Source organism: Peromyscus leucopus, chromosome 1 (assembly GCF_004664715.2).
Source record: "Peromyscus leucopus breed LL Stock chromosome 1, UCI_PerLeu_2.1, whole genome shotgun sequence".
NCBI classification, from domain to species: domain Eukaryota; kingdom Metazoa; phylum Chordata; class Mammalia; order Rodentia; family Cricetidae; genus Peromyscus; species Peromyscus leucopus.
In genome coordinates, this window is record NC_051063.1 from 105905059 (window position 1) to 105932408 (window position 27350).

General features: G+C 51.8%; 1 protein-coding gene across 4 annotated transcripts in view; it reads left to right on the plus strand.

Annotated features, from left to right (window-relative positions):
• The first annotated feature begins 7138 nt into the window (after positions 1 to 7138).
• The window catches only part of Dgat2 (diacylglycerol O-acyltransferase 2), a 29089-nt gene continuing 8877 nt past the window's right edge, over positions 7139 to 27350 (plus strand). Inside the window, exons 1-5 of one of the 4 annotated variants that reach the window (XM_037197249.1) lie at positions 7337 to 7479; positions 8010 to 8112; positions 19763 to 19891; positions 24413 to 24520; positions 24890 to 24960. In XM_037197249.1, coding sequence (XP_037053144.1) covers positions 7438 to 7479; positions 8010 to 8112; positions 19763 to 19891; positions 24413 to 24520; positions 24890 to 24960 — 453 coding nt within the window. In that variant the 5' untranslated portion in view covers positions 7337 to 7437. Of the gene's footprint in view, positions 7480 to 8009; positions 8113 to 9524; positions 9571 to 17203; positions 17235 to 19762; positions 19892 to 24412; positions 24521 to 24889; positions 24961 to 27350 lie in introns of those variants that run through there. The other 3 variants (XM_028877491.2, XM_037197252.1, XM_028877493.1) reach the window with 3 other exon arrangements.

Sequence of the window (27350 nt, forward strand, 5' to 3'; positions counted from 1 at the left end):
GGTGTGTATAGATTAGAAGTGTTTGGATTAGAGAATACTCAGAACTACCATAACAAAATTATCTGACGGCCCTGTCCTGAGTTCCTGCTCGGTACCATGGGTCTGAGAGGGACCCGGTGCTTTAGAGCCTCACCTTCTGCCTTATGTAGGCACACAGGTGTCACGATGTACCTTCAGCATGTCCCTGGCCCATGTTTTCAAATGGTGCTTCCCAACCCCTTGAGGACTCAGGCAAGAGGGTTAAACATGTATTGGAGGATGACCATAACGAACCCTGGGGTCACCCTTGCTAAACTAGATCATCCCTCTTACCCATGTCACCTCTTGGGCTTCTGAATAAAGCTGCACTTGAAGCAAAGGTTTCAGTGGTGAAGAGCTGGGACAGCCCGTTATAGAGGGATATCCCAGCACTCGAGAGGCTCAAGGAGGAATATCAGCGTGGGTTTGAGACCAGCCTGGGCTACACTGTGAGTCTCTATCTCAAAAAACCAAAACAGGTCAGGTAGAGTGGCTGGTGCCTGTGATCCCAGAACATGGGACGGAGAAGCAGAAGGATGACTGGGAATCAAGGGCAGTCTGAGTACAGACACACGCAATAGGGACAGACAGAAGAGCTGGGGCTCCATAGTAGCATGCTATGTGCCTGCTGCTTCCTTCCCTAGGATCCAAGCTCGGGAAGAGCTCACTAGAGAGTCTCAGAAAAGGCGGGCCAGTCAGAAGGGCAGGTGGAAAATGCATGCACGGTGACTTCTCTGTCATGTCAGTGTGTAGGTCTCCCACCCCCATCCCGGTGGGGGAAAGGCCTCGGGTGAGTTGAGCAAGACTGTTGCAGTCAGGATGATGCAAGGGGGCTCTCTGTACACATTGCAACAGAACATTCTAAAAAGGGGCCTGGAGCTACTTTGATGCTGTTTCTCGAGGGAATCAGCTCAAGGCGACTCAACTGTCAGTCAGACCTGCTGCACAAGACAGGCCCACAGGCCTCTGCTGAGCTCCCTGAGGGAGTGTGTGCTCTTGGCTGTGGTTTGCAACCCAGAGTCCCCTCCACTTAGCCCCTTCCCTTCCTCTGCACTCTACCCACGTCACCGAGTCTTGGAGATCCCCAGCCTTGGCATACCTCAAAACACCCTTCTTGGTCCTTACGCTACATTTTGTTCCAGCTGTGTCACCATTATTCACTCCTCCACCCCCCATCCCTACCACCAACATCGCCAACATCACCCAAGTTCCTTTCATGCACGACCGGTACTTCTGCCTCATGGGGAAAGATAAAGATGGAGGCAGTGGATGTTACTGGCCAGATGAAGGACAAGAGCTAGAGATCTGACTGGGCACTGGAGGGGACGAGGGTCTTCCCAGGGCCAGGTGCTGCACACCTACCATTCGCTCTCAGCCCTGGTCTCCGTCTTTGTCTGTTCTGCACTTCCCAGGTGCTCAGCATGGCTGACATCAAGGGGCCTGCATCACTCTCTGGGTGGAAGGAAGCCCCGACATTAGCCTTGCTGGAGGAAGGGAAGGGCGGGGACTAACCCTGCCAGGTTACCACGGGTCGTCTTTGCCCCGAGCTCCTACTGGGCAGCCTTCTCCCATAGCTCCCACTCTGTAGGGCTTTCTCCTTTGCTTCTTCTGTCCACCAGCCTTAAAAGTTAATAGTCTTGGAGAAGGTCTCCCATATTCATGCCCACATCATTGAAAACAGTCTTTGTATTAAACTTTCCTCATATTACCCAATTTGAGTAGGCCGTTCCCCGCAGGGAATTTAATTTAAGGCAGGGGTGATCAGGAAGGATGCCATGAAGGGGACGGCTAAAGGTGTGCTTGTTAGTGATCTTTCAGGGCATAAAAATGAGCATGTCTCCCCTCTGCAAAACCGTCCATGGCTCCTCATTGCTCTGAGGACAAAGTCCACATTCTATAGCCTGGGAATCGATACTGCACCCTCTCTGGCCCCTAATGACCAAGTGGCATGTAGGGATGTCTACTGGAAGGAGGACAGTGAAGGGTTTAGAAATGGGAGGAAGGAAACCCAGGAGGGTGCAGCCCTGCTGCAAACCCAGGAGGGTACAGCCCTGCCACACAGCAGCTCCAGCTGGCAACTTCCTGCCTAGGGAAGGAGATGGGTGAGTTCTGAGCCAGAGAGCCATGCCAGGCTGCCTTCTCCTTGCCCAAACCTCTGCCCTCCTTCCCTCTGCAAGCGAGGTGAGCCCGTCCTGAATTGAACCTCAAAGGCCTTAGCTGTGGGTGTGAGACTGATTCAAATCCTACTCAATCCCTGACATCCATCATCTCCCTGAGACTTAGTCTTTTCAACTACAAAATGGGAATAGCCAACCTCACAGGCTGTGGGAGATGCTTAAAGGGGGTGATGGGTGATGAACCCTTTCACCCAAGAGTTCTGTGTTCAAGGTGGGTCCTCTTCCAGGTAGTCGGGCTGGGAAAGCGTGTGGGTTGCCGGCTGGAGAGGCTGGGCTGTGAATTCCAGCTTGCCCACAGGCTGAGCAACTCTTGTCTGAAATGCTAGGAACCAGAAGTACTTCAGATTTTTAATTAGGGAGGTTCCACCTGTGCACGTTTACTGTGCGGCACTGGTCATTTCTCTTTGCCTCTCGGCACCCCAACCGCAGAGCAGAGTGGTAATCACTCCTGCAGTGGTTGTGAGGATGGACAGACAGGATGCCATCAGCTGGGGCCTAGCACAGAGCAGGGTGCTTGGCAAATCCTCTCTGCCTTGTGAACCTCTTCTAGGTGATGGAGGGGATAAGGTTCCCAGCCAGTCTGTACACAGAGTCAGACAAACACAAGGGCACGTACACAGTCCCTAATAGCAACCTCTCAGGCGGTGGCGGCACACGCCTTTGATCCCAGTACTTGGGAGGCAGAGGCAGGTGGATCTCTGTGAGTTCGAGGCTAGCCTGAGCTGCAGATCAAGTTCCAGGACAGCCAGGGCTGTTACACAGAGAAACCCCGTCTGAGTGGCGGAGAGGGAGGAACCTGACACTAGTGACTGTATGGAGCATGAAGACTGAGCACTTAGGAAAGGCCACCCTGGCCGAGCCCTTCTTGGATATGTGACTTGACCTGTCTCCGGCTGTTCAAAGTGTTCGTGAGCCGGGATGTGTGGCGGAGAAGGAAAGATGACACAGGTCTAGAACACATCTTAGAGCTGACCTGTTTGTCCTTGTGAAGAGCAGGCAGGCTACCACAAAATTCTAGGGGTGTTTAGATGTGTGGAGAGGAAACCAGAAGTTACTAGCTGCTGTGAACCCCAACACTCACCTTCTTGCAGAGGAGAAATTCAAACCAGTGTTCTCTCTTTTTATTTTAATTTTATGTGTACGGATGTTTGCCTTCATGTATGTCTGTGCACCATGTACATTCCTGGTGACCACTGAGGCCAGAAGAGTGGGTCTGATTCCCACTGGCACTGTAGTTAGGAACAGTTGTGGGCTGTCACATGGATGCTGGGAATTGAACCTGGGTCCTCTGGAAGATCAGCTGACACTCTTAACTTGCTAAGCCGTCTCTCCAGACACACAATGTCTTCTTTTTAATGTTCTAACTGTGGGTCTGATTTTCCATCTGAATCCATTCGGAACCAATGTACATAAGCAGTGGGCATAGACATAGAAGCTGGATATTAAGGGAGCTCTTGGGCTTCCTCTGTAGCCCTTGGTACATGTTCCCACATATGAAGGGTCTAAACTAGGGATTAGATTTTTTTTTTCAAGACAGGATTTCTCTGTTTAGCCCTGGCTGTCCTGAAACTCTGTAGACCAGGCTGGCCTCAAACCCATAGACATCCGCCTGCCTCTGCCCCCCACCCCCCAAGTGCTGGGATTAAAGGCATGCACCAGCACTGCCAGGTATTTGGGACTAGATTTTATGGTCCTGTTTCCCAACCTTCCACCTATACACTGCCAGCCCAGTCTATCTGGCTAACCCATCATTTTATCCAGGACCTCACACCCTTCTCTTGCTCTATAGGGCACAGGATGAAGCCAGATCCCAGCGCTGAACCACGAGGTCCCCCAGTTTCAGCTCCTGCTGTCAACTTTTCAACTCCACTTCCTCCCTTCTTCCTGCTTTGCCATCTGTCTCCTTTTTCCAGCCATGCCAGGGTCCCACTCCTAGCCCTCTGCCCATGCTGGAACCTGAATAGACGCCCTTCCTCCCTGATCAACCGAACCAGACTCACCTCCTATCCAGCAGCAGCAATATTGCCGCCTCTTTCCCATTCCCCATCCCCTGACTACTGCACATCACTGTTCGCTGAGCCTCTTGGCTAAGTCAGACTCCCAGTGGGCACAGACCAAGGGCTCCTGAGCTTGGGTAGAGTCCAAGCTCAGTGGAGACAGGCGGTGGCGGCCAGGAGGGAAGGGCTGACCTTGGCCTGGCCTTCATGTTTCCCAGTACCGCAGCCTGGACATCCTTTGACCACTGGTCTCACCTCTTCGCTGGGTCTCCCCAGCGGCAGAGACTAGGTCTGATTCTGGGTGTTCCAATCAGTACCTGGCCCAGAGAAGGTGCACAGAAAAATGCTGAAGTCCACAAACTTGGGATCTGAATGTTTCCAATGGGCCTTGTTTACTCAAAGTCTTGCCATTCGTTATCATTGAGATAATGATATCTTATTCTTATTGCATAATGGTAACACCCCTCCATGTTATTTTAGTTGATCCATAAGTACTTAAGTACAGTCCATAAGATAGGAACTGTCACCCTTTTCTTTCCATGGCCCTCCTTCCCTCCCTCCTCCTATTTCTTTTTCGAGACAGGGTTTCATGTAGCTCAGGCTAGCTTCCAACTCACTATGTAGTCAAGGATAACCTTGAACTCCTGGAGGCTTCCTCCTCACATGCAAAGTGCTTGGATTATATAACAGCTGTGCACAACTGTGCCTACCTTCCCACCTCCACTTTGTGATGAACAACTAGTGACTTACCTAAGGACACTTGACAAGTCACTGATGGAGGAGAGACCATACCTCAGGCCTAGAGCTGGCCAGCTTAATCTCTGCCCATTACACAGTATTAGAGTGATCGAGCCATGGTCCCAGCACAAGGTCTCCTCCACAGAGATACTTCCAGAGAAAAGGAGTACGCCATACAGTGACCAGGGGTCTTCCATGTCAACACGAGATTGTGTGTGTGTGTGTGTGTGTGTGTGTGTGTGTGTGTGTGTGTGTTGCAAAGTTCTGAACCCAGAGCCTCAAGCATGCTAGACAGGCAGCAGGAAGGAGGCTTGCCTCCAATAATCCACTGGTACTATAGTACCTTACAGCTGAACTCTTCTTTACCCACAAATACGCTCCTGCTCTCTCCTCATAGTAGTCACATAGCATACGTCTATCAGAGTCTCCTGAGGACGTGGGATGCCACTAACTAGCCTTCTCCCTTTCCCTAAAAGGTTCCAGCTCTAACACAGAGCATCAACACACGATGACCCTTCTGTCCTGGGATATATTCCTTCTACTCCTGGTTGACTCAGTTCTCAGGGTTTGGTAACATTTTCTCATAAGATTTGTGATCCACCCACTCACCAAGTCTTTGAAGGAGTTAAACAAATGCAAGTGTTTTAGGATTCACTAATGGCATTTGTCACATGTCCTTTCCTGCTTCCCTCTTCTGTTAGAACTCACCTTTCTTTTCCACTCTCTTGAAGGCGAAGGCCATGTGCCCCAGGGCTTATGTGTGGCCGGCAAGGGCGAGCCACACCCCACCCCTCGGCTTTTTTTTTTTTTTCCTGCAGGGCATTGTCTTTGCTTGAGGTTCTTCCTCTCTCACCCAGCTCCCTCCCACAGCCTGCCCCCCTGTCTGTCTCTCAGGCTGTCTAGAGGGCTCCTAGAATTCACCCCACTGCTACCATTTCCCTCATTAAGGTTCTTCCAAGAACCCAGTCCCTCCCACCCCCAGGTCTGGAGAGATGAGACACTCGAGGATCTCCTAAGACCAAGCTCCAGCCCAGGTCACTGCAGCCTCATCCCCACGGTTGCCTGGACTACAAATCATGACTCCAAACATGCTGACTCTTCAGACATTACGCCTGGCCTTCTGCTTGCCCTCACGCTCTCATTCTGTAAAAACTCCTACTCAGTCGTGGGCAGTGGAAAGAGTTCCTATCCTTAAGTGCCAGTAACGAGCTGAGTGCCTTTCATACCTCACCTCCTTAGTTCCCAAAGCATCTGTTGTTTGTTCCCATTTTACAGACATGAAAATTGAAGTTGAAAACCGAGGGCGGTGGCACTTGCCTTTAATCCCAGCACTCAGATGCAGAGGCTGGTGGATCTTTGAATTCAAGGCCAGCCTGTTCTCCAGGGCAGCCAGGGCTACATAGAGAAACCCTGTCTCAATAAAGCAAAAAACAAAAACCAACAAGAAAGTAACAAAAAAAAACCTGAAGTTGAGGGAAAGAGGGCGGCTATTAGACTTAAAGGGCATCACTATGTTCCATAATATTGCCTCTATTGCCTCTCTGTCCCTGGTGTTTTGAGACAGGGTCTCACTGTGTAGCTCAGGCTGGCGTCAAACACACACACACACACACACACACACACACACACACACACTACTAGTACACACACACACACACACACACACACACACACACACACACACACACCTACTAGTAGACTCATCTCATCGCTCCAGGATCGTCCTAATAAAAGGAAAGGCAGGGGCACATGGGGCGATTGTGAAGCACAGCTGTAACCTAACTAATCCCAACACTACTGACCGCAGGCAAAGCCTGCCCTTCTGCAGCCAAAGGAAAGCAGACACAAGTAAGAACACAGGCACCCGCACGCTCCCCATCGTCCTGCACGTGCTCAATTTCCCGGCCCACGTTCCAGCTGTTGGACTGTACCAATGTCTACAAGGGAGGAAAAGGGAAGAAGACCAGGCGGCAGCCGGAACAACCAGACGTGCTTTCACGCACCGGTACTATAGCTCCCTTTGTCGTAATCACTAGCACTCTGTTCCGCACTGGTCAGTCCATAGCGCTGTCCTGTGCTTTGCACGTAGCCTGGTCCCGGGAGCCTTACACCCCCGCCAGAATATGGTGTGGTCCGAGGCGGAGCCTTCAGTCCCGCCCTATTACGTCACGACACGCCCCGTTGTGAGGTTATAAAGTGCGCGCGCGGCGGCGCTAGGCGCCGTGGCCGCGCTTCGCTAGCTTTTCGGCTTACCTAGGGTGGCGGCGGCTGCCTGCCTCGGCTCTGGTGCTGTTGCCGCCACGGCCTGGGCGCTGTTCCCCGGCTCCCAGAGCTCAGCGCGAAGCCCTGGCCCCGGCGGCCGGGGCATGGGCCAGGGGCGCGACGTGAGGCGGCTTTCTGCACGGCCGTGACGTGCACCGGCTTCAGCATGAAGACTCTCATCGCCGCCTACTCCGGAGTCCTGCGGGGTGAGCGTCGGGCCGAAGCTGCCCGCAGCGAGAACAAGAATGGAGGATCTACCCTGTCACGCGAGGGGTCTGGGCGATGGGGTGAGTGTCAGTCACCCCCAGGGGCTTTCATCCTAGGGGTATCCACGGCAAAGACGACTTCAGGAAGGGACTCTGGCTAAGGCGTGCTTCTCTGTACTGGACGGCTAGCCACTTCAGATTGCTGTCCCAGACAACTACTTGCAGTTTGTAAAAAGGTCTCACCTCATAGCACAGGATGTCTTCCAACTCGGAATCCTTCTGCCTCAGCATCCCAAATGCTGTGATTGCAGGTGTGAGCCACCACAACTGGCTTCTCTTTGAGGGAACCCGACTCTGTGCATCCTGTCATTTTTGTCTGGGATGAGGGTTACCAGTCTGAGCCAGGCAGCCTAGTCTGGTTATCCAGTTTGAGCCAGGCACCCTGGTATCCTAGTCAAGCCTGGGTTCATTCTCCATCCTGGTACTCACCAGTGTTGCAACATGTGTTACATCACTTCCCATCCCCCAGCTGATGGGGCGACACCACCCACTCTCCCCAGTGATTAGGGATATTTCACTCTTCAGCCCCCAGTACTGTTCTTTCTCACAAGGTGGAGCAGAATTTGGCTGGGAGTAACTGGATGGAGCAGAGCGTAAGGATTTTGCAATCCCCTGAAACAGCCACTGGATGGAGGACATGCCTACCTCGAACAGGTGTGCCCCAGCTTATGTGTGCCAACCCAGACTGTGGAGCCCACGCAACAGCAACCCTGAGTCTGACGTGCTGAGAAGTGGGGTGGGAGACCCTTGGCTTCAGTTGTCTTCACCGTCTTTTTTTTTTTTTTTTTTTTTTTTTTAAAACGGGTTTCTCTGTGTATGGCTCTGGCTGTCCTGGAACTCGCTTTGTAGGCAAGGCTGGCCTCGAATTCACAGAGAACCACTGGACTTGGTTTTCCATCTTGAAGGTCCATCAAGGGAGGAATGAGGCCTTCAGTGAACTAGGGGCAGCATTAAAAATCACACCACAGCTTTTCCATACAAGGCAAAGCGTCCCCCACACTCGTTAGCTGTAGTTGGAGAAACTGAGGGAGGAAGAGCATGCTACTCAAGGTTTCCTTATCAGGGCAGTGGGACACCCTGGAGGCAGACTGGTCTGGTCAGCAGAGAGTTCCCATTTACGGGAACTTGGAATTCTGGGAATCTTAAAGTACAGGTAATCAGAAAGAACATAAGGTTAATCAGCTTTCTGGTGGTTACTTCTATGAGTACACATTATATAAGTCAGGAACATGCTATAGATAACAGTCCTGAATCCAGTTTTGTCTTGATGGTAAATCATGAATGTTTCTTGCCATTTGTCAAAATCATTTCTCTAGTGCTGGTGGCTGCCAGGTAACCCACGCTGGGGCTCCGTCACAGTCTATCCAGTGAGTGACATTGCCCTTAGTCCTAGTTGACTGTGTGTGGTTATCCGCCCCTGGAGAAGTACTGAACTGTTGCCATCCGAGGGGCAAGCAGTGTGGGCCGCCCCACGTACCGGCCTAGAGTATCTACTGTCTTCTCTCAGAATGCTTTCTTCACTGTGCTCTTGTGATGCCCTGAACAGGGAAGTGACCTGCCTACATTCACGCTTTTAAAATGTTCTCATGGCAGGGTAATGGGATGGGTCTGCTGTCTGTCTGCTGTGGTCCCTTTGGAGATAGATACCCTTCCTGGGCTCTCCTCTGTCTTCCAGGGGCAGGAAGCCTGTTAAATACATGTTTTTGACAGATTTTTTTTTTAACTCAGATTTGTACTCCCAATCAGATGATTTTTATCAGGTCTTTACCGTCAATAGCAGAAGAATTTCCCCATGTTGTCCAGCCTTGAAAATACAATGGGTGGGTGTACTTATCTCATAGACTGTCACAAGGACTAAGGTGAAATGCAAACTAGTCAGTTTAGCTCTCTGGGATCTACTTTGGTGAAAGACTAGGTGGGGTAAGGGAGGGTGCGCAAGCAAATTTTATGTTATCTTGACATCTCTCCGAGGCCTCCTGTACCTCCTTGGTCCTTTGAGACACTCCCTAGTGGCCTAGTTTGCCTCAGATCTGTTCCCACTGAACACCCTGTTAGTGGCAGTGTTCAAGGAAGGAGCGAGCATGGAGTCTGTGAAAGGAAGTTCCGTGAGGGGTGAGCAACCACATAGCTAACTTGGTGACTGCTGTTATGTTGAAGCTTGGGTGGTGTGCCTTGGTTGGGAGAGAGGGGTCTTTGGTATTTTTTTTCCTTTGACTGAGGATAGGGTTTCTCTGTGCATTGCTGGCTGACTCGGAACTCACTCTGTAGACCAGGCTGGCCCGAACTCAGAGGACCCCTCCCTTCCTCCTGAGTGCTGGGATCAGAGGTGTGGACCACCGCTCCTGGCTTGCGGTGTTTTCTAATCTCTGAAAGACTGCCTTGGACTGTGTCTTGGAAGCTATGGTTAAATCCATGTCTTTGCCCTTGGATGGGAGCTTTTCATGGTAGAACCCTTGAATGCTTATGGGTCCAGAACCCAGCATGAGGTAGTGCAGTACAGTTCTGAGCTGGTACATTGTGTGGCCCCAAAGCTTAGGACAGGGTTAGAATCATAGTTTGGGTTTTAGTAGAAGAATCCCAACAGCTATTGATGACTGCATATAGCCTGGATGGTGGAGATGGAGCTCCCCATTCCTGGGAATATGCTAGGTGGAGTCAGATTGTTGGGGGTAACTCTGGCACTGAGGGTTGGCAATCATCATCATCTGTGCCCACAGAATGAAAACCTCACTCCTGTCCTTACTCCCTCAATTCTGCAGAGACTGCTTTTGAGTTAGCTCAGTGTGTGCCAAAGGCTCATCTAAGCTTGGCAAGGAGGGCCAAGTATAATGCTTTATTAGCAGGTGACTCAGTGGCAAGTGTGGAAATTCTGCCCCTCCTAAATTCAGTAGCAAGTACTTGGGTTAGCTGAGTGGTGGCGCACGCCTTTAATCCTACCACTCGGGAGGCAGAGGCAGGTGGATCTCAGTGAGTTTGAGGCCAGGCTGGTCTACAAAGCGAGTTCCAGGACAGCCTGGAGTGTTACACAGAGAAATCCTGTCTTGAAAAACAAAACAAACAAAAACAACAGTTACCCATTGGTGCTGGGTCTAGCCCAACCTTCATAGTACAGATGAGAAACTGAGGTCCCTAAAAGAACCAGTCCAGGGGTGTGAAAGACACACTAGAACCCTGATCCATCTCGGTCGGTCGGTCGGTCCTATTGGCCTCCTTAAGGCAGAGAGGTGTGGGGACAGCAACACTGAGAACTGACCAGCATGTGTGCTCTGCAGTAGCCAAATGAGTGCCGATTGCTTCCTAACTCCATGATGGGGATGGGGGCTCCTTCCCCAGCTTTTTGAGGAAGGTCCCCTAAGCTTAGTGGATAGGGTTACCAACAGCTCACAGAACTTTGTCTGGCTAGATGAATTGCCCCCCTACAATTCAGTTCTATCTCAGTGTCTCTGCACTTCCTTACCCTTCCCAGATCTTGGCATGCCTATCCAGATTGTCACCCTATCCTCTAGTTCCCAGATCTTTTGTAGTCCTTATCATTACCTAGTTGTCAAATATACTTACCGTTTGGGTGATTGTCAGCCCTTGGTGACAGGACCTCATTTGTCCTCCTCAGTGTTGTGTTCCTAGCATCTAACATAATGCAGGCAGGCAGTGGGGACCCTGTAGATGTTTGTTGAACGAATGAATCACTAGTGGGACTTCCCAAGTCCTCTTGGCAGGGAGTCCTGCCTTTAGTTTCCTGGTAATTCCGCAGTTGTCCCTGGGCCTCTTTGCCTGTATGTGCTGAGTGTCCTAGAGATACGCAGTCTGGTTAAGAGCTTGCCTTGAGGGCTGAGTGCCAAGTGGGTAGAGCCAGGTGAACCCTGATCCCCACGTGGTTCCAGACTAGAAGGCCAAAGCCAGGATTCCTGCCCTGCCTTTCTTCTCTGGGGTCCGATGGGTTCACTGCCTCTGGGGATTTCGTTTTCCTGTTTTGAAATAGACTCAAAGCCGGGTGTAGTGGTACACTCAGGCAGAGGCAGGCAGATCTCTGAGTTCCAGGATAGGCAAGGCTGCACAGAAAAACCGTCTCAGGCAAACAAACCAAAACAAGAAAAAAAGAAATAGATTCAGACATCTCAGAATTAGCATCTGAGGGTTTGAGTTAAGGCGAGTGGGAAGTGTTTTGTTAATTGATTTGTGAGGGAGCCCCCCCCCCTTTTCTTTGTAAGTCATTCAGGAAGTCCCAACACTGTAGACAGAGGGTCAGTGGGGTCCTTAGCAGTCGTGTTATGGTCTGGATTGTAACTCCAGGGTGTTGGGAACCTAGTATCCCAAGTGGCTGACTTTCTGGGCCTCATCATTAAAAATTCTACTTTCTTTCATGGAAATGGAGTATGTTCCTGGAATGGACTCTCCTGGGTATGGACTCACAGTTTGGTGGCTGAGCATCTCTTATGTGTGGCCAGTATGCCTGAGGAAGCAAGGTCAGAGGGTACACACACATTGAGATGATGTGCGGAGGGAGCGGAGCAGTAACCAGGAAGAAAGAAGGAGCAACTGTGGGTCTGGAGGATGAGGGAACTGAATCGCCTTGGAATGAGGGAAGGCTTCCTAGGAGAGGCAATGCTCAGTCTGACTTGTGAAGGATAAAATGGCATTAGCAAGGCACATAACACTGAAGTAGGGCTGGTGAGCTGGCCCAGCAGGTGAAAGCATTTGCCTTGACACCTCATCACCTCACGAGGTCAGAGCCCATCACCCGTTGTCCTTGGACCTCCACACATACACACACACACACACACACACACACAAAACTTTTTAAAAGATGTCCTGGGCATAAGGAATAGTGTAAAGAGACACAGGTTTAGGTGGAAAATGCAGTCTGACTGTGGCCTTTGAGGGGCCAGTCTGATCTACAGTTCCAATGTCCTTCTCAGGAGAGACAAATGAGACAGAGACTGTCAGGTCCTGGCCTGTGGGGGTTAATCTGTGCCTGCCTCAGAAAACTTAAAAGAGTCCCAGGAGAGAGAGAGGAGCCTGCACTAGGCAGTTTCTTGGCCCCTGGCACTCCTAGGTACTCATGGTATGGAGCTAGTGTTGGCTCTCTTGGGAGTTTTGACTGGGAGGCAGCCTCGGCGTGTGTGGTCCTTACTCCACCTCTGAAAATCTGTGGAGCCTCAGCAAGCCACTGCCTCTTGCTGATTCTTAGTCCCTTCGTCTGTGAAATGACAGGGCTGTGACAGGCAAATGGATCTTCCCTCTCATGGTGTTGAGTCTGGAGACCCTTGTGCCAACCCACAGGAGCAGGAAGCATGAGGGCCTGTTCTCATTAGAGCAGTTAGTAATTCTGAGCCTGCACGGGCACCTTGCATCTGCTTCTTACACTGCCTCAGCTCCTCCGTGCAGTGAGGAGGGCTAGCTAGGTCGGTCCCTTTGGTTCCTTCCAGATCAACTGGAGAGTGTGTTGCTAGACCTGGCCTGCTGCTCTTCCTCATTCTTAACCTCAGTGTCATCCCAGAAAATGGGGCTTGCATCCTCCTTGGGGCCCAGGTAAGTGCCCCAGAGGAACCTAGCTCCCCATGCATTGTCAAGGGTCTATTTTGGGGACTCCTTGGTGACGCACATGCAAGCTGGTGGGGTTGCCATAGCAGCCCCTCCTACTCGAGTACTCTTGAATGTGCTGGGTCAGAAAGTGGAGGTGGAGAAAGCGGGCCACTAAGGTCTTCAAACACTTGTGTCACAGTCCTTGTTGGGTAATTGAACCTGACATCCTAAAAGACCTGCCCCAAGACTCTACCGTATTTAATGAAAAATTAAACATGGTAAGCCCTGAACCTCTGGAATAACCTTGTAGGGGCCAATGTTCCCATTAGAAGGATCATTTGTAGATTAAAAAGCCGTTAGTGAATTCTAGCCAAGTACGGAAGGTCTAAGTTGGCAAGACCTTAGACCTCGTCTGCTCTCCCCTTACCCCTTAATTTAGAGCAGGGGAAACAGACCTTTAGGGCAGGGAGGGTCCCAGGAAATCTATGGAGACTTGGAATGCTGGGCTTCCTGTAGCAGGCTCCTGAAATGCAGGCCTTGATGGCAAGACCAGGTGTTTCCACCAGCACAGCGTGTCTGGGGTTTGTCCCCCCCTGTTTGGGCCAGATGTCACGGTGGGCACTACTTTAGGATACATAATTTCCATAACAGCCCTCAAGGGAGCGTGTTCATCTTTCTGGGAAAGAACTCACCAGTGTGTTGGGACCAGGTAAATGACTAGCTTGCTGCCCTGGTGTTCAGGATAGAGGCCAGCAGCATTTCATGGCCTCCTAGTCCTCTGCCTTCCTCTCCTCTGTTCTAGTGTCTGCTGCAGCCTGACTCGACCTTTGCACGTAAGTCCTCACATTTATGCCCCCTCACCTTCTGGAGATGCCGTTTGCAGGGCCCGTGCCTTCCTCGTATCCGGCTGATACCTCATCTGATGTCCCTCCCCAGGATAGGCTGGGGACATTCCTCTATTCCTGGTCCTTTCAGGCCCCTTGTGTATAATTATAGCCTTGTTTCCCCTGTTACACCTGGGGCGGGTGGTCTAAGAACTAATAGCCTCTGGCAAGTGCCTGAGAAGCAGAAGGGAGGTAGAGACTAGAAGCTTTCCTCTTGGTTCAGGATACTTAGGTTTCTTTCTGGAACCTTCCTTGTTGTCCCTGGCTTAACCCACCCTTCCACTGAGAAAAGACCTTTCCTGACTCCCTACGATACTCCCTTTGACCCACTGGCACAGGCCAATTATTTCTCTTTGTCCAGGCCCTTTTTATTTAACACGGTGCTTTCAAGCATTCAGGCATAGACCAGGCCCCTGCTTTATATGGCTCCATTCTAGGCATAGGAACCCAGAGTGAGACATAGTTCCCACAAATGAATACACACCTCCCATAGTGAAAAGGGCTGTGAATGTAGGAGTGAGAGGCAGCCTGTCGGGCATGGCCAGTCCATCCTGAATTGGGCACAGGAACACTTCCCAGGAGGAAAGTGGGTAGGCTAGTTGCCAAGTTGTTGTTGGTGCCTGACAGGATTCCCTTGTACGTGCTAAACAACTGACCAGACTTGGAAGTAAAAGAACGATACTTGGTGGCACTTCAGGCTGGCTCAAGAGAGGCCCTGGCAAAGCATGTGAGGCAGTGGCTGGTAACACTGTGTGCATGGGTTAACAGAGCCCAGGCATTGGAGTTGGTAACACATGTGTTAACAGAGCCCGCATTGGAGTTGGTAACACTGTGTGCATGGGTTAACAGAGCCCGGCATTGGAGTTGGTAACACTGTGTGCATGGGTTAACAGAGCCCGGCATTGGAGTTGGTAACACTGTGTGCATGGGTTAACAGAGCCCAGCATTGGAGTTGGTAACACTGTGTGCATGGGTTAACAGAGCCCAGCATTGGAGTGAGACTCTGATAACAGCAGGCATGACTGTCCAGAGTTTCACCATGTCTGGCCCTGTCACTATCCCATGTGTGGACTCTGACTGAAAGTCCTGCCTGAGGCAGCCCAGAAGGCAGCTCACTTACCTCTGGCACTTGTCTGGCTGTCTTGACCCTCCCAGAAATATGCTGAGGGTCGGTATGTCAGCCCCTCATAACCATGCAGCTTGTGCCCAGTCCTCGGGTGTAACTTGAGGGTGGCTTCCTCACTCCTCAAACCAAGGCAAAGCTTCAGTACAGATGGCCCAGATGTGGCATGCTTGGGGTCTGGGAATGTGGATGGGCAGGATGCCTTCCTGCTCAGAGAGCCCCAGGGGCCCTTCATGCCTCTGCTCTCTAGCTCTTTCCAGACCTAATAGCTAGGCCAGTTCTGATTGGACTGTTTCTACAAGTGATTTGGGTTCTCACAGGGACCCATAACTAAGGAGGACACTGGGTCTGAAGGAGGGTGGCAGTTTGCAAGAAGCATTCGATCCAGGGTTTGTGTTGCTTTAAGACAACGGAAGGACACTGCGGCTGACTTGATAATTAACTGCCACTCACACAGATGCTTGCATTTTATGGCGCTCTCACCTGAGCAGTGTCTCCCTGAATTTCCTTAGCAATCTGGCGAGGTAGGAATTAGCCTTATTGTACAGGTAAGAAACTGAGGCTTGTGTAGGTGGTGACTCATCCAACTACACTTCCTGTGTGTTAGAGGCCAGTGTTCCTGTTAGTTGGACTTCTCCTGGGTGCAGCCCCTCCACAGATGCTTGTTGTGAGGTGGCAGAGAAGCCATGTAAACTGTCCAGAGGTATGGGCCTCCCTTCCACAGGCTGGGGCTCTTTGCCCCTGGCTCTGGCTCGTTGCCCCAAATTACTGTCCTTTATAGCTGTGTCTCCACCTGATAGCACACTCCCCCCCTCAGCAGTCTCCGCTTCCAGACAGGCGGGGGCATGATCTCCTGCATTGGCTGTGACTCCCACCCCACTAACACCCTCCCTTCCCGGCAGCACCTTAAGTGCTGTGCTCGGGGTCCTACTGTCATTTGGACTTGGACTCGACAGTCCTGTTTTCTTTCAGCTTGTCTTTGGGATATGCCGATACCCCACCCCATTTCTGGATTGTTGGTCCTGTGCCTTGGCCCTGCCTTCTGGGACCCCTCTTTGGTTTGGTGCTCCACCACCTGCAGCCTCTGCTCACCTTCCCGTCTTCCCTCAGAGCCCTGGAGAGCCTCCCTGCACAGCACACTCTGTGCACGCTCTCCTAATGCACGGCCTTGCCACACCTAATGCACACCACGTGAAAAGCTGTCTGCTCACTATTTATACCCTTTCCACCTGGGGAGGTGAAAGCAGCATCAGTCTCACCTAACTGGCCACATGCACCTTACCTACATTAAAAATAGTTTGCTACCTACGTGCACACACACGTACACTACATACAGTCCCCGTGCGGAGGTCAGTGCACAGCGTGAGGGAGCTGGTTCTCTCCTCCCACCACGTGGGTCCTGTTGGTGGCAGTTGCCTTTAGGCTCCCATATACTCTCATTTAATCCTTTCCAAAACCCCCTGAGGTTGTTCTTAGGCTCAGAGAGGTTTAATCACCCCAGGTCACAGAACCAGAGAGGGCAGAGCTGGCCCTTTCCCCGAACTGGGGCTTAGATTCAGACTCTGCCATTCTTAGGCAAGAGTGAGAGAAGCCAGGAAGCTGTTTTCCTCACAAGGAACTAACACAGTCCTCACCACTCCCATTCTTGGGCCCTGAGATTGTGGCTGTTGGGCCCACTGTGGCCTGCAGCTCTCATGACCTCAGCAGAAGCTTGACTATAGAAGCATTTGGGTGGGGCTCACCCTTGCACAGCCAGTCTGCACAGAACTGTCCCCATGACAATGAGAGATGATGTAGGCAGAGCAGGCAGGTGCCAGCTTGGGGTTTGGGTGTGGACTGCCATGTTGAGCTGGGGACCAGCCCTCTGTAACATGGCATTGTTCAAGTGATGAAGGGACTGGAGTCCAAATGTGTGTCTTGAGTAATGGCTTCCTGTACCCTAAACCAGTGAGGTTTAATCTTTTGGTTTCGTCATGCCTTAGTTTCCTCCTTGCCTTGTCTGCCCTCCTAAGGAGTGCTGTGAGACTGTGGCATGGCCTAGAGTGGTAGGAGAGCTGCACTGGGCCTCTCTGGCATCCCCTTCCCTCTGCCCTCCAGACTGGAGTAAAAAAGGAGCCGTGTCCAAGGATTAGTGCCTCAGATCAGCCTCCCGTGCGAGTCTTTGCTCATAGGACTGGTCTATTTGCTCTACGCTCTGCCTTAGCTCTCCTGTGAAAAATGACGTCTGCAAATGGAAAACAGAACCTGTAAGTAGAGGTTCTCTTCTCATCACAAGTCAGGGAACTTGTGCTTACAGAAAGCAGGAGAGGCTCCAGCATTTCCCACAGCAGGGCTGGCCTGGCTGAAAGCAGTCCAGTGTAACTTGGGCACCCAGCCGTCTCTGGGGCTGGCATTGTGGGATTTGTCCAGCTGTACAGCAGACCTCTATAGCCCTCCCCACCCCAACCAACCCTGTGTGAGGTTCTGCACACACAGATGAACCAGGCCCAGTCTTGGTACTCACAAGTCACTGTTAGAGGGGGAGGTTGCCAAATGACTATACATGGGATTCGGTGGGACTGGTGCAGTATGAGAGAGCAGAGGACAGTGGCTGGGCCCAGGGAGGCTTGAGGGATAAGGAAGCTGGACTTGCGGGATGCTAAGACTCCCTGCCACCCTACCCAGGAGTCAAACAGGCTGGGTGGGAGTGGAGGTGGTGGCATTTGATTGTAGCTTCCTCACCGGCTGGACTTCTGCCAACCAAGCTGGAGTAGAGGAAGTGTTGACAACCAGGTAGCAAAGGCTGATTATGCCCTGGGAATATGTAAGGGAACCCTCACTTCCTGGTTCCCCAGGTGACTGTCCCAGGGCTGCTGCAAGCTGGTTAATTTTAGGGCCCAAATTCTGGCCAGGAGGTGGACACTAGGGACCATGAACTTGATCTAATTCATTCCACTTTAGAGATGGGGAAACCTTGTCTGGAAAAAAACAAAACAAAACAAAACAAAGGTGGAGCCTTGAGCAGAGGCAGGAATCTGGGTTTGTTTGTTTTTGGTTTTTTGAGACAGGATTTCTCCATGTAACAGCCCTGGCTGTCCTGGGAGTCACTTTGTAGACCAGGCTGGCCTCGAACTCACGGAGATCTGCCTGTGTCTGCCTCTGAGTGCTGGGATTAAAAAGGTGTATGCTACCGCAGCCTGGCTGTAATCCAGGGTTCTTATTCTACAATGCGTGATCCCTCTAGGGCTCAGGACGAAAGCTAAGGAGCAAGTCTGGAGAGGGAAAAGGGCCTAAGATAGTAGGAGAGTTAGAAAAGGGACGAAGAAGGAGCACTATGCCAGCCCTCTGGAACGGCTGTGGGATCCAGTCTTGTGTTCGTGCCTTTGCTCCCCCCCATTCCTGTAGAGCATTGGTGGTTACTGAGTTCTCGGTATGTGATGGTCCTGTAGCATTAATTCCTGGACATGCTATCCCCTGGGGTCACATAGTGCGTAGAGGCAATGTTTGCCTCTGCAGTGCCTTGAAGTCTGGCATTCCCTACTCATGCCTAAAAGTCAGATCGTGATCGTGGAGCCGAGATGAGGTATATTCCTTTCTGAACTAGGCTGTGACCTTGTTGCTACCAATTTTGACAGAAAGCAAAGGCTCAAATGTGACCCCATAGGCCCTTTTCTCCCTTTTCTCAGCTTGTAAGCCAGAGTGAATGGTCAGAGACCCTCAAGGACAAGGATGAGTGAGTCATCTGTCCTGGGCCTCGAGCAGAGGGTGGGAGGAAGGAATGTTTGGGTTGCACACAACAGGCACTGGGTAGCAAAGACACAGGCTCAGCAGAGTTGGGGTGTGAGGTGGCCTCTGCTTTTTAGTCTAGGGCTGACAGCAGGGTCTCACCTACGCTCTTACCTAGTGCCATTCTCCTGTAAGCACCAGGCTTCACGGTCACACTGCCCGTCAGCTGTTGGAGGGTCATCCTGGGGCACAATGACAGAGCCAACTCACTGAGCACATTTTGTCCCAATATCCGGTCTTGGCAATTGCTTAGAAGCAAACATACGTACGACCCTAGATCAGGTGCCTCCCTGTGTCCTGTGTACCTTTCCTTAAACACTTGTTCCAACCACTGGCTTGGGATTCTATCTGCAGTGCTGGGGTACATAGCCCTTACTCTAGGGGAAGTAAGATACCCCCTGGATCCCTCCCTAAGACCCAAGCTTTGGGCACTACAGTGAAGATGAATGTAAACCTCTCTTCAGCTGATAATGGTTTAAGCCTAGTTGTTGGAGTGGGAATGAGAGTCAGTTCCATGGAAAGAGGTGTCCAGAATAAAGGGAGTGGGGCAGGGATCGGGATGTTCAAAGTACAGTTGGACAAAAATCAAAACAAAATATTGCAAATTGGATGTTGAACTTCTGTCCTTGGCCTCATAGACCCAGAAGCAAAGATTAAATATTTGTACTAGATCAGATAAAGGGAGATACGTGTTTGGGCATTGGGAATGGGAGAGAACTGGCCTCCCTATGGCCCAAAAAATCCAGGACTAGCTCCCAGATTCCCAGCTACCATGCTCCCTTGTTTTATATGTAGAGATGGTGATGCAGGGAGGTCATAGCTTTTATGGCTTTTATGCTGTAAAGCAGCCATTAGGGAAGCATTGGTGGCAGAGTGAGGATTCAGTTATTTCTGAATCTGTGTCCCACATTCACCTGTCTAGGAAGGTACCTGTGGGAGGTGGGTTGTATTGGGGTGTCGGGCTGGAGGGCAGGCTTATAATATAGACTGACATCTTCTTCTCCTGCAGGCACTGGCTCCAGCATCCTCTCAGCCCTCCAAGACATCTTTTCTGTCACCTGGCTCAACAGGTCCAAGGTGGAAAAGCAGCTACAGGTCATCTCAGTACTACAGTGGGTCCTGTCCTTCCTGGTGCTAGGTAAGTGCAGCTAGGGTGGGGGGAGAGGAGGTAGGGGCGACATGGTTACATCCCCATTGAGATCATCTCCACAGCCTCTTTCCATTTACTCCCATCTTGGAGGTCTGTGGTCAAGTATTCTACCATTAGGCCTGCCAGAAACCTTAATGAATTCGTGGAAGATGTAGTACGGCTTAATTTTGCAGATTAACTTGCCCAAAGTTTCTTGAATCTGGGTCTAGAGGATGCCCAAAGCCTGCACCCCTCTAACCGCCTCCTTGACTACTAGCAAAGAGCAGGGGTGTTGCTTTGCCTTAGTGTGTGTTGTCCGGTCTGAGACCCCTCCAGACAGGCTCTGACTTCACATAGGTTTCTTGGGCTCTCTCCTCCTGCATGCATGTGAAGATGCCGCTGCTTGCCTCACGTGGGGATTGAAGGGAAGGGTTGAAAGCCACTCCACAGAGCCTGGTGGTGCGCCCCATCGTGGGAATGCCATGGATGAAGAGTGTCCCAAGATCCCAGTGCCAGTCCTAATCCCCTCTGCTGACTGCACTCCCCAGCCACTCCCCCGCCTTTCAGCACTGCCTCTGGTGGCCTTGTGAGGCTGTTTCTGCAGGCCGGGCTAGCTGCTCCACTGCCTGTCAGCTAGAATCTGGGCCCTTCCCTTCACGCCCAGGCCGTATGTCCTCAGCACAGGTTAGTTTTGGAGCTCATGAGCACAGACAGACCTGCCGCAGAACACCCTGTGGCCAGCACTTGTGGCCAGGCCTCCAGCCACTCACTCCTCACACTGCCTGGGATGGCGGGAGCTCCGCAGACAGTCACGTGACAGTGAGAGCAGCCGCATTGCAGAACGAAAGGAACAAATCCCATGGTGTGTGAGGCCCTTGGAGTGTCTTTTCTCAAATTCCTACTTCATGGCTGAGGAAATGGGGATTCAGAGGTTCAGTGGCAGACCATGACACCCCTTAAATGGCAAGTTGGAGTTTGAGTCAAGGCCCAGTGCATTCCCTTACCATGAGGGTCAAGAAGCCCAGAGTGGGATTTGGGGAATTCACTGAACCCCTAAAATTAAATTCAAGAGCAGGCATACATTTTCATTGCTATAAGGCTGTAGCTGTCCTCAGATTCTTACAAGGTCATATAGCCTCAGAAAGATAAAGAAATAGTGGTTTGGGGACAGATAGCTAAATTGGCTCCCTTAGGTCTCTAATCCTGAGTTGACTTGCATTTGGTCTCTTTTAAGAATACCAGGTAGAGAAGACAGTGTAACCTCATCTTTGTTCAGACAAGAAGCAAGAACCTAGTGGGGACAGAACCTTGTCCGGGGTTATAGGAGAAGGAAATAAGAGGGACCAAGACAAGAATGCAGTGACCCTGGCCTCTCGGTCCTCTGTCTAGTCTGCTTTGCCAGCTCCAATGGTCCCTATTTACACTAGAAACCAGCACTTACCTTGCCTTAGTGGGTCAGAGCTTGGCTGTGGGGCACTGAGTCAATTGTGCAATTCCATACAGCATGTGATAGGGACTGGCCCCGAGCTGTGGGTTAATGATCTGTGAGGCCCAGCCATATCCCAGAAACTGGCCCAGCGCGTCTTCCCAACATGTTGGTGTAGGTGGAAGCTAGACCAGGGCGGATGAGCAGCCCTGCCTAAGCTGCTGATAATTACTACCTGAGCAGTCCCAGCCACTCCCTCCCACTGTGCCCCAAAGCTGCTGGCAGCTGAGGCTTGCTCTGTATTGCAAAGGCTGCTGTGGGGACCCTTCACGCTTCTCTTCAACATTTTTTTGGTTTGTTTTTCTAATGTGCCATGTAGCCCTCTAGAATTCTGGTGAAAGCTGTGGGCCTTCTTGGTACTTTTAAATGCCTAGTGTAAAATGCATTGGGGCTTTTAAAGGAACTAATTCTAATTATGCTGGAATATGAATATGTAACCTTTGAAGCCCAGTCGGACACTTAGTAATGCATGCTTTTGTTTTGTTTTGTTTTGGAGACGGGTTTTCTCTGTGTAGTTTTGAAGCCTGTCCTGGATCTCGCTCTGTAGACCAGGCTGGCCTCGAACTCACAGAGATCCGACTGGCTCTGCTGGGATTAAAGGCATGCACCACCACCTCCCAGATAATGTGTGCTTTTTTATTAGGTTGTTTGGTTAGAAAGTAGCAGCAGCTGTAACAATTATTAATCTTAAGTAATGAAGTGTCTTCAAGATTGCTGGGACTGCCGTAATGCAGCATGAAAACACCTTTGCCTCCATTGGTATCGTGTCAGCAGGCTTTGCCAGTCTCTGAGTGAAGGAAATGCTCCATTTCCATGTGGATCTAGCAGGAAATTTAGATGTCACCTTGAGCCCCCATACAAGTCCATCGACACTTACCTGTGTTCCAGACCATGTGTTACATTCCACCATCATGTCATTTTATCTTCCCAACCCTCTGTAAGAAATCAGAGGCTCTGGTGTGGGTAGGGGATGGCAGGGCCATGTCACGGAGCCTGCTTGGTCCTGTCCCTGCTCTCCACAGCCCTGCTGCTGTGTCTCCTCCTGAAGAACGCCCACACATTTCTTTGTGCCTCCAGCCTGGGGGCCAGAGCTCTGCACTTGTGGGTTGCTTGTGGCTACCATTTACAGGATGTGTGCAGGCAGTCCTGAGTGTTCTCTACGAGGAACAAGCAGGCAGTTTCAGTCACGGGGCTTATATGTCCAGAGGCCCGGTGGCGTTGGTGGGTGTCAGCCTCATTACCTGAGAATGTAGGACAAGGAGCTATTGTAGGTTTCCCAAAGGGAAGACATTTTATGGGGTAGCTCATAGTTGTCCTCTCAACCTCCATACAGGGTCTCACTGTGTAGCCCTGGCTACTTGTATATTTGTAGATCAGGCTGGCCTCAACTCACAGAGATCCACCTGCCTCTGCTTCCAGAGTGCTGGGAATAAAGTTGTGTGCTACCATATTTACTTAAACCTTTCTATGTTGGTGGCTGTGGCTGGAGAGATTAATCTCACCTTGTTCTAGCTCCAAAGGGGCTCAGGGACTGAGCTGTTGAGCAGGAGAGACAGGTGGTGAGAGAAAATGCACACCCTGAGAGGGTAGGGGCAGCCCCCAGCTGTGTCAGGCAGAAAGGGCAGATAAGTAGGGACACCTTCCTCCCCATAGGTGACTAGGCTCCTGTCAGTGGGGTTTGAGGTTCCCTGTTGGCAGCAAGGTCTTTAGGATATTCACACTGCACCCTTCTGAACTCCATGGGCCTGCCTGGCCTACCTGGAATGCTTGGAGCCTTTCTCTGCTTGGACACCTGTGGAGGCTAGGGCTGGAATAGGCTCTTTTCTGGGACCCAGGAAGGGGGCCTGGGGCAAACTGTTTGATCAGTGCTTTGTATGCGGCCTAAATAGAAGCAGGACTGTTTTCACAGCTGCCTTAGGGGACCCACATTATCTTCAACAGGGTGTGTGGGCTACGGATGCCTCCCAAGATTCAACACCTGTGTGTACCACTGCTAAGTTGTCTTGGGAAACCGCATGCCTGTTCTGTGGTCACTGCAGCTTGGTTTTAGCTCTCCCAGGGGAAGGCCAGCGCAGGAGTGGGACTGGGCTGAGCATGGTGAGGACCACAACCACAATTTCCCTGCTCTTAGGTCCACAGAGATCTGCATCTGGACTTATTCTTTCCCCCGGACACATCCTAAAACAGGCTTAGCATTGTGACCTATGAGCCCGAGTCCCTGACCCCTCCCCAGTTGTGTTGAATGCCAGGGAGGAAAGATGTGTCCCCACAGTGTGGAGAATTCAGATTGTGTGGTGGGGTAATTTGGTACTAAGAACACTCTGGAGGGAACAAGGCTCCGAGTAGGGCTTAAAGGCTGGATCCAAATTGCAAAGAGAAGCCCTGATGAGGGTATCTAGGGGTGGGCCATGAGATACTGGCTCTCCTTCCTCTGGGTCCAGGCCATTCAGCCTTATGGTCAGCCAGCAGGCCCAGAGGACAGTGACCACAAATAGAAGGTGTCCCAGGAGAGTCTAAGTGTTTGAGGAGAGGGGTCCTGGTGGGCTCTGGCTCTGGCCTGGGGCTGACTGGGGACAGCCCTTCTGTGACAGGTATTCCCAGTTACCCCACCTCACCCCTGCTGGGACAATCTGAGATTTCTCACCTTTGGTGAACTTCTAAGGCTGATTATAGACCATGGACTGCCAAGCCTGAGTTTGAACCCTGGCTCTCCTCTGTCCTGCTGGGTAAGCTTGGGCAAGTCAGTCCTGTCAAGTTCTCGACTCAAAGGGGTCATTCAAGAGGAGACATGAAGAGTTGCTTCACTAGAAGCTGAAGTCTCCCCGTATTGCCTAGCCAGCTCAAGCCCAGGTGACCCTAGCACTAGGACTCACCTGTGCCCGCTGGCCCTGCTCCTCCTCCCTGAGCCACCCATAAACCGCTCCCAGTGCCTGGGCGTCGGGACCTGCCTAGATGAGGGCCGTGGGAAGTGCTTCATCCTTTCCCGAGGGGACCATGGCACCGGCAGCAGGACGGGAGCCTGACCTGGTGCCCTGCCCCCCCAGGAGTGGCCTGCAGTGTTATCCTCATGTACACCTTCTGCACCGACTGCTGGCTGATAGCTGTGCTCTACTTCACCTGGCTGGCATTCGACTGGAACACGCCCAAGAAAGGTAACTGGTCACGTCCCCACCTGTTTCTCCCACACCCCAGGAAGCTCCTGCTCGCCTGCAGCCCCTCCTCCTGGGCGCTGCCTCTTTCTTTACGGAGCACCTCCTTTGTGAAAGACCTGGGCTGGGCTGTGTGTGGCTTGGAGTGGGCGGGTTAAAGCTCCCTCGGTGTCTTCACAGGAGCTCACCTTTCATTAGGGATGGCAGGGGGAATGTATGTGGGAAGGGGCACACTGGGCAGCTGCAAAAATGCTGTGTGGGCTGACAGACGCCTCCCTCGGGGGTTCACACTGGCTCTGTCTCTCCTGTGTTGTTCAAATGTCCCTCACTCATACCTACGCCTTCCCAACACTGTGTTTTGCTTCCTGGAAGGTGGCAGAAGATCCCAGTGGGTGCGAAACTGGGCTGTATGGCGCTATTTCCGAGACTACTTTCCCATCCAGGTAAAGACATGATGGTGTGCTGTCTTGGGAGGACAGGAATAGTTGGAAACAGGAACAGCGGCAGTGTGGAGTTGAACTGTCTGGGATCCCCCACCCTGAGCGTCTGTCCATGTCAGATTGAGGCAACTTCTGATAGATAGACTAGGTAAAGTGAAGTCAAGAGTTTTAGAGCAAATCACTACTCTTCAGCTGTCAGGGAAGCAGAGTCGCAGTCCTTGGACATGGCAGCCAAGGCAACGAGAGAAGCCTGACTTCTTGTTTAGTTCTTTGGACGAAGCAAGGTTTGTTGATCAAGACTGGTTTGGATCTAAAAGATGATTCTACACCAAGGGTCTGTGTGATGTGAACATAATTGAAAACTGGCATCGCCGTATGTTTTATGGAATTGCTTCTCACACTGAAGGGAAAATTGAAGATATAGCTTAACAGAAGGTGACCTGAGATGTGACGTACTTAGAGGGTGGGGTGCCTAGAATGTTAAGGATGTGTGGCACTGAGGGGGCAGGGAAAATGGGGAGGAGAAGCCTGAGACTGAGAAACAGCTGGCGGGGGTGTGAAGGGACAGGAAGCGGCCATCACCTTCCACACTGCTGCCTGGAAGGCGGCAGCCGTTACCTTGATCCTCTTTCTAAAGAGGATCCTGGAGGCTAGAGCAGCAAAGCTCGGTGGAGCTGAGCAGAGCTTCCTGCTGCCACCCTGCTTCAGAACCCGGGCTCCTCCCACCATGGGTGCTGCTGCTCCCTCCAGCAGGTGCTCGCGCTGGGAGAGTGGAGGCCAGCAGCATCAGGGGGGGACTCTCTTCCCCACAGACGTCCCCTCTGGGCTTCCTCCCCGTGTGCCCTTGGCTGTTCGAGGGCACTCACTCTCCGGGCATGTGTCTTCTCTGGGATGGACCTAAGTCCCCAGCAGGAACAATGTTGGTGTCTTCTTGGCCCCAGCTGGCCCTGCCTGGTCTGCAGGCCGGGTGGTGAGGCAGAATAATCTAGCCCTGATGCACCAGAGGACCGTGAGTGAGTGGGTCTGAAAGTTTATCCACGGGGAAGAGCCTGTCTGGCCAACACTCAGCCCCAGCACACCCTTGCTGCTGAGGACCCCCCCCCTCGCCCCCCCTCCCCCCGTGCTAACCCATGCCCCGCCGAAGGCAGAGTGCTGGAAATGGAGGCAGTATGTGAGTATGAAAGTGTGTGTGCATGACGCAGGGTGGTGTGAGTCAGTTGTTGTTGGGAGTCAGTCATTGAGACATCCAGATGGGCTGCCCGGGGAAGGTGGTCAGGTAGCCCTGCATTCCTCACTGCGCTGGTTTGTGGGAGTGGCCCTGGGCTGTGCACAAGCTCTGCCTACTGCTGGCATTCCCAGGATGCTCCTGTCCCCTGAGGTTAGGCTTCGCTCCCCCAGAGGGCCAAAGCCTTGCTCGAGATGTCCAGCAAGTCCATGGCCGCGATGTCAAGCCTTCTGACATATGACCCAGGGTCCTCCCTGACTCCTAACTGCCCATTCCTCTGCGAGGGACTTGGCCCCACATCTGTCCCCAGCTAGAAAGATTCCCTCTTCCCATAGCTCCTTGACTTTTGGAACCAGGGTGTAAGCTCTTGCTCTGCCATTCCGTTTACTGACCTGCCATTTGGGGGCCTGTCTAGTGCTGGGCTCTGAGGACTCTGAGGAGAGTCAGCCCTGGGCTTGCAGTCTTGTGAATCCTGCTGTACTCTCACTCTCTCAGCTTTACCATTTGCCTCACCTGCAAATGGGAGATGCTGCTAAACCTGCTTCGCTCTGTCTTCTCGGCCCCGGGTGGGTGCTGGTGTCTGCTGCCACTGTGGTCTCCCTCCAGGAAGCCACCTGCAGGCTGGCACCCCCCCCCCTGTCAGGTGACCTGATGATTGTTGGTCAGACCTGAGCATTCAGGGGTCCTACTCCAACTGATCTTTACCCTTTCAAAAGACCCAAATGATGGACTGGAGAGATGGTTCAGTGGTTAAGATGGCTGGCTGCTCTTCTAGAGAACCCAGGTTCAAATCCCAGTGCCCATATAGCAGCTAATAACTGTAACTCCAGTTCCAGAGGATCCAGTGCCTTCTGGCCTCTGAGAGCACTGCACGTACATGATAAATCACCCATACATGTAAAATAAAAATAAGTAAATCTAGTGGGGTGGGGTGGCACATACTTTTAATCTTAGGCAAGGGCAGTTGGATTTCTGTAAGTTTAAGGCCAACCTGGTTTACCTAGCAAGTTCCAGGCTAGCCAGAGCTACATAGTAAGACGCTGCCTCAAATAAATAAATGAATACATCTGAGCCTGTATTTTCACTGCCTCTGTTCTGTGAGCTGCCCTATGAGGTTCCTGGGCCACCCTGAGTGACAGGCTCTACTCCTTGCCCTTTGCCGCTTTAC